Below are 10,482 nucleotides of genomic sequence, written 5' to 3'. Positions count from 1 at the left end.
TCAAATGGTATGAGCCTGTTTCATATACAAACGCAGATCATCACCACTAGTGACAGGAACATTAGATTGGTTAAAAAGGTTCAAATTGATAGTAAGAACCAAAATAATGAGTGAAACTAATTGTGGTGTAATATTAAATTGAATATTAACAAAACAAAAACAATAACAGTGAATTAAAGCATGTCAAACAAGATTTTAAAAAAATGAAGGGCAGATAACAGCAATACATTGTGATGAATGAACTTTGAAATGATACTATGGCTCTTGGACAAATACTTGATTGTTTTTTACTATTAATAATACAGAAACAGAAAAAAAACAACAACAAAAAAACAATTATACAAGATATGGATTTCCTGCATGCATAGCTTTGAAAGAGAAAAGACAAACAACTAAAACAATAATTTCATAATAGGTCCAGCACCATATAGTGGTGTAAAACTGTCTGCACAACCAGCATATTTCATTGACCTTTTGTGGTTGATACAATTGGTTGATACATGTCATTATTGCCGATACAAACAGCCTATTTCACAAACACAGTGTGGGTTGGGTAACTGTAGCAAAACATTTAAAATACCTGGATAACAACTTAACAACTATAATATCAACAAATGTGATTATTGCTGTGATTATTGCTGTGATTATTGCTATATTTGCTTCACAAACACATAGTGCTGGTAAAGATGTACAAAACAGAGAGGTGCTCAATTGACAAAAGTGAATAATGTGCATTTTGTTTTTGTCATTTTGCTATCATAGACAACATCCAAGCTCCATACGAGATTGACAATTATTATCAACCTCTATACTTGCATTAAATCATTCACTTAAAATGTATAATTGCATAATTATGTTATTGCTATATAGAGGTACACAGCCATGACAAGATACTGCACGCGTGTCCCCATCTACCAATCAGATGGAGCCCCACCACTTGTGGAGTTGGACATCCTCACCATGGCCAGTCTCCAGGTGGCGATTGCTGCACTCCTCCCAGCGTTGGATCTCACCCTCCTCCACGAGGACAAACTTCCACTCCACCTGGCTCTCGGTAGGGAGGGTGACGGACTTGGCCCAGAACCCATCCTTGGCTCTCTGAAGCGGAACGAAGCCCTTCCAGTTTCCCAGCTCCTGCTGGTTCCCAGTCACAGCCAGGTACTGGCAGGGCGAGGAGGTGAGGTAGTGCACGCGGAAGCTCACCTGGGCTATTTGGGGCACGATGGGCTGCACTGCTGCCACCTTCTTACCCCCCTGGTTTCCATCTAGACGATCATCTGAAGTATCTTTGACCTCTGATCCATCAGTCATCACCGTATCTGAGTCGGGCTGATCTTCTGAGAGCTGAGGCTTCATCTTAGCAAGACAACCAGTGGATGAGTTGGTTAACATTACGCTCATCCAGGGATAGTCTTTATTGCTGCCCTCCATGGTGCCCACGGTCATCCATTCATTGTTGTCCATGGTGGCTTCCATGATGTTTATCTCAGTCTTCTCATAAGTCTCTTCTACTTGCATGTCCATACTCTTATCAACACTCTCTGCCTTCATCTCAGAAATCTCACTCGTATCTCTGGCCTCTATCGAACCGCTCCACTGATCAATAACCTCTATCCACTCGCTCAATTGATCAGCCACATTGGTATGTCTTGTCTCTAGCTCACTCCATTGATCAATCACATTGCCGTCTCGAGCCTCCATATCTATGCATAATGGATCCACATTGTCATGAAGAAAGTCCTGGCTGTCTTGCTGTTTACTCAGGTGTTGTTGGTCGACCAGTGATTGCTGAGGGTCACTAATCATCTCTGGAGGTTTAATCTCGGCTGCAGTCCAGTTTTGACTGTTTCTTTGAGCTTCAAGACACTCTTCCTTCTCCACCAAGCCTGCATCTGACACATTACAATATTCCAGACGTGCAGAATGGTCGTTTTCGACTTGTGGGATGTGACTGCAAACATTCTCTCCCAACACGTCTATGTCATCTTCCCTGGTCTTCTGATATCCTACCTCCACATAGCTGTTCATGTCAACATCTGGGAATCCCACTTCCCGACTCTCTACATCGCACCCCTGTTCAGGAAGCGGTTCGTTAAGGTCGGTGTCACTCAATGCCATCTCTGTGAGATTCTCATTGGGAAGTTCTGGACTTCCCTGAAGCTCATTGCCCAATGTGTGTTCGTGGCTAATCTCAGGCTCCTTGTCAGTGGTTTCACAAGGACAGTCATCGCTCAATTCAACCTCATTCAATCTCTGCTCGTATTGATTCAGTACATCTATATCCGTCAGATGGCCAGTTTGATTGTTGATGTCTCTGAGGGAGCAGTGGTTGGTTGGGGGTTCGTCCTGGTCCAGAATACGGTCAGTCTGGTTGTTGTTCTGACATAAGCCTTCGGTAGGCTGAACCAAGATATGGTCAGCCTGGTCGTGGTTTTCACATAAGTCTTTGGTAGGATGCTCAGGTGAAGAGCCAGGGTGGTACTCCTCGATGACTTCCCACTCAGCATCTGACACCTCAGCACAAGGATCAGCACTCTGAATCCCCCCAATAGGCTCTTCATCACTTCTTTCCTGTGTCACAGATACCCCGTCTTCATCACTCTCCTCTAGAACACAAAAACAAAAAATCCTCTGATATTAATTGTTACACGTATTATTGTGTTATGTATTATCTTCTGACACAGCTGAATTTTCAGTTATAGGATATGCAGTGGTCCAATGTATGTATATACTGAAGGCCAATTTTGTGTACACCACCTTAGGGTAGGATTTTGGATGGTAAGATGATTGTGTGCACAACTTCACAGAGACTAAAGGTTAAATATGGAAGGTATAATATTACTAACATTAGCATAAACATGCATACTATTGCACAGCACTACAGCCTCACATATTAAAAAATGTTTTGCCCTTGGCATTTTTAAGATCAAAATATAGTTTTTGCTATTATATTGGATATATTGTCAATAATAGACAACTGCTCAAATCAATTTCCTACGTCATTGCTGTGGCAAGGACCCCATTGATTATCAATGCAGCAATTTCTGACATCAACCTCATGCGTTCTCGCTCACACACCTCAAGGAGACCTGCGCACGTGTTTAAGGGTTGAGTGTATCGGTTCAATCTCGTACGGATTCGAAACGACACCTATACGCAAGAGAACAATTCTACTGCATCATTTATTTCACGACATGAAAATCGGTTGTCCAAACTGAAATAAATATGTACCTGTTGACTCCACACAGAAGTCTAATTCCTCCTCGTTTGGTGTTTTCCCAGGCGGATTTATGTCTTTTTCAGTTTCCAGTTGATCGCCATCCTTCTTTCTTTGACCTTTCACAGTTCTGTATATGATAAATGCAGCCCATACAACCAGCATGGCAATAATTGCCAAAGCCACCGCCGGACCATATCTTCCTATGATGCAATACAATGAAGTTAAATCACCGCGTCTTTCAAGAGTGACCGTTTTACTTTTCTTGATGACCATCGCTTCGTTATTATTAGGAGCCTGATCAATTGAAGTTCCGCGGACGTAAATCTCCCTCGAGCGTGTGCTGCTATCTTTTTCTCGTCCGCGCGTTCGAAGTGACCCCTTGTTGCGGCACAGATCTGCAATCAGGTGAGCTCGCTGCCAATTGGCTGACTCAATCAATAGGGCTCTCTTCATTCATAAAATGATAACAATGTAACTACATTTTCTCCACGGTCAGTTATCTAAGTAATTTCATTTCATTGCCTAATGTCTAATGTGCAGTTCATGTTTGTTATTCTTGACTGTATTATGGTACTGTTTGTATATTTCTGTATAGTTATGTTGTGTATAATAATTGGAATAAAATAATAAAGATTGTAGCATTTGGATTGGATCAATTGAGTAAAGACACATTAGTAGATGACCTATCACTCGGATAACAGTAAGATGAACAGATAAACAAATTATACTCGAAATAGGGTATACAATGGAAAACTGTGACTAGATTACTATATGTAAATATGTATATTACGATATACAGTAACTAGTAGTTTCAGAAAGATAAGCATAGGGATTTCAAATCACTCATTACTGACAAGTAGGCTACTCAAATGTATTTATATAATGCATTTCACAGGAAAAATACATAAAAAAACAGATGGAGAAAATAAAAAGACCAGATAAAAAAACGAGGACGAAAGTGACAGCAATGGACATACAAACAATAAAAGCAAAGATCCAGTGAGGACTGGCTGTAGAGGCTAATGCATGATGAGAAAATAAAAATAGCCTTTCCAGAGTTATTTTTTTAAATAAAATAAAATAGGATAAGCTATAAAAAAACAAAACAAAACAAAAAAAACAAGAAGAAGAATGACTTACCGACTTAAATCACCCAAAGTCTAAAGGCTAAAAGGGCATGTCTTAAGATAAAACTGTTGACTATTTGAAGAATAGCATTCCAGCGAGATAATGTGCTTTCTACATGGCTGTTGTTGTTTTAAAACCAAAGGTTGATTATCTATTTGTTTAAGCTAAGAGAGTGGTGCTTAACAAGACAGAAATGGAACGCTACAGTTAGGGCAGGATGTCCTGGTGAAATATGACAATCACAGAAGACCAGTATGGGAGAAGACATTGGCACATTGTTGACTGAGCATTTGGTGGGTTTATTACGATGCTACAGTTTTCAACAAGTTCTACATAAACAACACAAAAAGAAAACAATGACAATAATGATTTGTTCATATGTTGCTGACATAAACAGGGTCAAGTCTTTAACACTCAACTGAAATCCAGCACATCCATCTATAGTTGTGAGCCAGTGATGTTATAAATCAATTCTGCATTCAAAAACACACACCATTGTTTGGTGAGAAGGCTGGTGGGTGAAACTTAAGAGACAGAAAGAGAGCCGCACACACTCGCTCTGATGCTAATTATTTATTTAAACAATTTATAGAAATGTATATAAATCAAATCTGCCCCACACATGATAACTGACACAAGAAAATGCCCATCCAAGACAAGACAACTAAGAACATTTCTTCTGATGAGATTTAAAATAACATTTAGTTCTAAATGCCTTTCCACAAACACACTTAAAAGGCTTCTCCCTTGTGTGGACGATCATATGAAGTCTTAATTTGATGTTACTGACACAGCGTGCTTGACACAAAGTGCATGCGTATAGCCGCTCTCCTGTATGTATGTACTGATGGTCTTTCAGACCACCCTTAGAAGAAAACCGTTTGTCACAACGTGTGCAAGGGTACGGTCGCTCTCCTGTGTGAACTCGCATGTGTATATTCAAACCAGCTGCGCTTCCGAAATCCTTACCACATGTGTCACAGAGATGCTGTATCCTTGTGTGTATGTGAATATGTCTGGATAATTGACTTTTCTCTGCAAACATTTTGCCACAATATTTACAAGAGAACCCCTTTGTATTGTGACATTCCATGTGTGTTTTTAGCCTTTTCTCACTCTTGTACTGATTGATGCAATGGGGGCAAGAGAAGAGTGGAGTGTCCTCAGACACGTCTCTTTCATAATCGGCAGTACGATTACGGCGCGTTGGGCCACAACCTCGTTTATTGGCCTGGTGCATCCTCAACTCTCTGTTACAAGCAAAGCTCTTTGAACACTGAGTGCAGCTGAAGGCTCCCTGTTGTCCATGGCGTCTCATGTGCATAATCAAGTAAGCATTCCTTCTGAAAGTCTTGTGGCACAAAGGACATTTTCCGGTCCATGTTGGTAGAACCACATCGGCTGGCGTTGACTGAGTTCCGGGCCTATTGGAGGTTGTTGGGATCTGAGGGGAGGTGTTGTGGGCCTGGGGAATATCGGTCCCATTCTCCCTTGAGGCCGGAGACGTCCTGCCGTCTTCAGGATCATCTTCTCTAGGATGCAGGTTTGGACTGACCTCCTCTCTCAAATCGTGGTGTTGTCTCTGAAAGTCGACTTCCTCACACTCATTTGTCTGGTGTTGGTGCAAATCATCTGAGAACTTAATATCAGTGCTGCAGGACTGCAGGATCTCCATCTCATTTTCCCCAGCAGCCAAAGACAAGTCTGGCTGTTGTCTTTCAAGATCCACCTCCTTAGACATGGTATTCTGGTTCTGCATAGACTGGGAGGTTTTTTTTCTGCACACAGGACACTTTCCGGAGTCCGGAATATTTTTTCCCAAACACGGCTTGTGTGCTAGCTGATCACGCAGGTTTGTAAAACTCTCCCCACAACCGATACACATGTAAAGAGGAGCATCATGTTTGAGTATAATATGCTCTCTCATTTTAAATGAATTTTCAAAGGTTTCATTACACAAAAGGCATGTTAAGTAAAGACCTACGTTGGGAAGAGATACTTTTAAGATTGTTGGGTTCTGGGGTGCAGTGCTGGAGGAATGGAGTATCTCTGTCCTATTTTCCACTGATGCTAAAAGACCGCTGGCCTCTGGATGAGGGTTCCTTGGAAGCTGCTGTTGATTCACCTCCTCATTGTCATTTGGTTCAGAGAGTTCAAAGGTCTCACCGCACTCATCGCAAGAGAGAAGCCTTGTGGCCTGTAAACATACCGCCCTATGTTTCGTCAAATCAAGTTTACTCTTGAAACTTTCTCCACAATCGAGGCAATGGTAAGGGAGCTCACCATGCTGGGATTTCAGGTGAATTCTCATGGAACTTGAAGTACTGAAAGTCTTCGAACACACATGGCATCTAGATCGTGGTTTTTCTTTGTAAGACCGTCTTTGAGCTGGAAAAGCGTTGGAACTTGTTGGGTTCTTGGGTACAGTGTTGTAGGCCTCAGATACTTCTGTCCAATCCTCCACAGATGTTGTAGACATGTTATCCTCTTCCGTTTGAGCCTTCATTGAACTCTGGTTATGGACTGCCTTCTCACATCTCTCATTCTGCTGGTGTTTCTGTAGGTCCTCAGTGTGATCAAAGCCTTCTCCACACTGGGTGCACTGGTAAGGGCCCTGCTCAATGTGAGATCTCATGTGTATTGTCAAATCCTTTGCTTCGACGAAAGACTTTCCACATAACGAGCATATTTTAGCACGCTTGCTTCTTTTGGGGGACTGCTCTGTGCTGTGCTCTGAATACTGAGGTACACTGTCAGGGGGCTCTTCTCTGTTCTGCCCCTTGGCCATATGACCACTATGCTCTACTGGGTGAAGCTTCTCAATGTGGTGGTGCAGCTTCTTCTCCTCCATATAAGAGAATGGGCAATGAGAGTCGACATGGAGTGCACAAGGAGCTCCACCTGGTGGTGAAGAAGAAAAGTGATGAGAATATGAAGATATCAAAACACTGAAAGTCAGGGAGAACAAGTATGGATCACAAGGTAATCGATACACTGGCTGGCTGAAATGCATGAACTGTTTTGATCCAAGTCCATGCACCTCAACTATACATATGTCATATTATTATGTCAAACCTAGAAACTGTAACAATGCAAATTAAAGAGGGAGTCAAATGCAATTTCTCTGATTAACTACATACCCTTCTGTGATGTGACACACATTTTGTGTTTTTGGCATCCCACTCTCTTTGTCTGCAGCCTCTTTCTTCTTAGATTACATTTTCTCTGAGTAGTTTCCTCATCCATACATGCTCCCTCTTCAAAGACAAGTTCAACCTCAACACTTTTATCCAAGTTCATCCACAGTTTGTTCTCCATGTGATTGGACTCAAACAAAGATGGCATTTCTGACTCATTGTCAGACGAGGCATGGCTTAGAACATCCATAAATCCCTGCATTGGTTCTGTTTGGATCTGTGGGTCAGCTGAGTTTTCAACTGTCTCTATTGGAGGGAGAGACAGCGAGCGAAGGATATATTCGTCTACAGAGGATGAAGCTGAGGACAGGAGAGGAAAAGTTCATTTCAAGTTCCAACTTTTTTTTAATTTATGGGACTCATTCATATTTATCCTTGTCACAATTATCTTTCAATAGATAACATTCTCTATCAAAGTCATCCATAACCTACCATTTATGTCCAAACCTCCATATCCGTTATGGTGTTGGAGAAGGGTCTTCAGAGGCTCAGGCTGATACACAGACTTCACATACTCCTCGAGGACAGAGGGGAATTGTATCAACCACGATGCAGTCTAACAGAGAAAAAATGGTTTGAAAAGGGAAATTGCAATATAAGAGGTTATTTTGAAAATTCAATATTCACCAAAATCAGCATGAGGTTGAATTCGGCAAATGCATCACTGCATCCGTGGATTTGACCAGATAAGGAACATTTTCTATCAGCACAATATTAAGAAGTGATTTCAAAAGTGTTTTAACAGACTACATTGGTCCACCCATTAAATGCCTACTTCTTCAAAGCCAAACATACAGTATGACTCTGACTATGAGATAGTAAGATGATTGAAGGTTACCTGTTCAAAGGTTGGTGTTGGAAGAAGCTTCTCCAACCTGGAGAGGAACTCCCACACCAGACTCTGCAGTGCTGAGTCATACTTGAGGCCAAATTCCTCTGGAAAGACTTTCTAGGAAAGTTTGTAAATAAGTAATGTTGCATACAGTTTTGAAAGTGAAATAGCAGGTAATGGAAGCATCATTCTGAATGAAATCAACACAGAACACTGACCTGGAAGAAGTGTTCCCTCTCAACCGGGTCTTCCAGTAGGGTTGGAACCAGCTTACAGAAGTTTAACACCGATGCCTCCACCTCTGCATCACACATCTGTAACAAATATGTTTAGCACAGTTTAATAAATTGAGCTAGATTATAATAAGCCAGATTTTAACACCAGCCACCAGTCACAGGACTTGAGTAACACTCACCTCCTCCTCCTCCCTATGAGAGGTGATCATCTTGTTCAGGTGTAGCTGGATGGTCTGAGGGTTGGCAGGGTGATCAGAACGACACAGCTCCAGAACCAGCTGATGGAATAGAAAAGCTCAATTTATTTAGAATTCTACCAAATTAGGCAAAGGCCAGTATCTAATTGTGACTGATTGAGCAAAAAATCATATGGGCTTAGTAACAGGTAGGTAAAACCATCTGAGCTGGGTGTTGCCCTGCCTCGCTGGCCAAGATATCGAAATAGCTTGTGTGTTTAATGGCAATTAGAGCAGCCAAATGTGAGTGGGCAATATTCAAGTAGGAACAGGGGAATAATAATAATAATAATAATAATAAAGTTTCCTTAGCTCAGTGGAGCTGACACTGTATTGTAAGTCAGTAGTTGTGGAAAGACACTAGGTTTGAACCCAACTCTTACCCTCGCCTGCAGCCCCATGATGAGTTGGACTCTCTCTCTGTGGCTCATCAGATCAGGGACTGTCTCCAACACCCTAGTGACAAACTCCTCCAGTAACCCGTATTCCTTTATGACTCTCCTCTGAACAACTTGCCATAGAGCAGCAGACACCAGCCGCAGTGGAGGAACAAACAGGCTTAGAGACGCCAGAGGAAGACAGGGACCTGGAGAAAACACAGATTCATTTAGCTTGATAGGCCAACACTCCACTGCAACGAGGAATCAATGGACGTGTCCACTAATAATGAGGGATGATATTCAATGAAAAATCAGGATTACTTTTTTAAAACATGATTTGAAGCTGTACATAATTTGTTTCCAGTGACAACAAAAACATAATCAATGGAGTAGATGGAATGGATCATTACTTTGGTTATGATGAGGTAGGACAGTTGTTCTACTCTCCCATGTATGCACATGCATACTGGCAATCACACTGGCATAGATCCTAGGCTACTGGTTCAGTCCCCTTGACCCATATCATGGTGGGACTTTGTTATGATGACCTATTTATCCATTGTTTATATTTCTGTTGTCATAGGAGACTTGACAAAAAAAATTATAATAATGCTCTCATGGTGGGTCACACTACAAACAAGAACATGTCGCCAGGACATTGTTTACATTTTGTTGGTGGCCCACTGAACTACACCTTTATAATAAATCTGGTATATCTGTTATGAGAAATGTGTAAAAACGGGAAATGTACACATTTACCTCTATATATCCACTGATCTATCACCCTCTTAGTGTGGACCAAAGCAACGAGAGGTTGACAGAGGATCATACCATGTCGATAGCTAGCAATACGACCACGATGTCGTGGTGGCTAACTAGGTCTAACTAGCGAGTTAACTAAGAAAGCTGACAATGCTGATTCAGAACCAAACTAAGTCAAAACCATTACCAGCGTCCATTAAATGTTGCATTATGTCTTCACACCTGCTGTGCTGACCCGTGTGAGCTGAGTCTGATGTTATGCCTGAATTGAAACTCCAACTTTAGCTTCGCTTGTGTGAACTGACATCTGCGCATGCGATACAGTTGACTTAAAACGGAAATGAAGGATAGTTGTGTATCTTCGGCAAACACAAGTTATTCGCGCACAGACGTTACAACCATTGTAGGAGCTTCGGTTTTTAATACATTCATTTTTAATACATTAGATCACACGGGACACCGGACTTGACTTTGGTTTTAAATCAGCTGTC

At 41.6% G+C, this 10,482-nt stretch overlaps 1 protein-coding gene across 2 annotated transcripts; it reads right to left on the bottom strand.

Moving 5' to 3' along the window:
* Positions 1 to 4,144: 4,144 nt before the first annotated feature.
* Positions 4,145 to 10,262, bottom strand: LOC310804792 (TERF1-interacting nuclear factor 2-like). 2 transcript variants are annotated; one of them, XM_083670137.1, is made up of 8 exons: positions 10,179 to 10,262; positions 9,233 to 9,435; positions 8,793 to 8,891; positions 8,596 to 8,691; positions 8,384 to 8,494; positions 7,978 to 8,101; positions 7,489 to 7,845; positions 4,145 to 7,249 (listed from the first exon to the last, which is right to left on the bottom strand). In XM_083670137.1, the coding sequence occupies exons 1-8, from the start codon at positions 10,198 to 10,200 to the stop codon at positions 5,013 to 5,015; spliced, it is 3,249 nt and encodes a 1,082-aa protein (XP_083526263.1). In that variant the 5' UTR covers positions 10,201 to 10,262; the 3' UTR covers positions 4,145 to 5,012. The 2 variants fall into 2 exon arrangements, with proteins under 2 accessions (XP_083526263.1, XP_083526264.1); XM_083670138.1 differs by lacking the exons at positions 4,145 to 7,249; positions 7,489 to 7,845 and having other exon boundaries at positions 8,075 to 8,101; positions 8,384 to 8,490.
* Positions 10,263 to 10,482: the final 220 nt, after the last annotated feature.

This window comes from Argentina silus, assembly GCF_951799395.1.
Source record: "Argentina silus genome assembly, chromosome: 5".
Classification (NCBI taxonomy): Eukaryota; Metazoa; Chordata; class Actinopteri; order Argentiniformes; family Argentinidae; genus Argentina; species Argentina silus.
The sequence above is the reverse complement of the archived record's forward strand: the minus strand, read 5'-3'. Positions and strand labels throughout refer to the sequence as shown.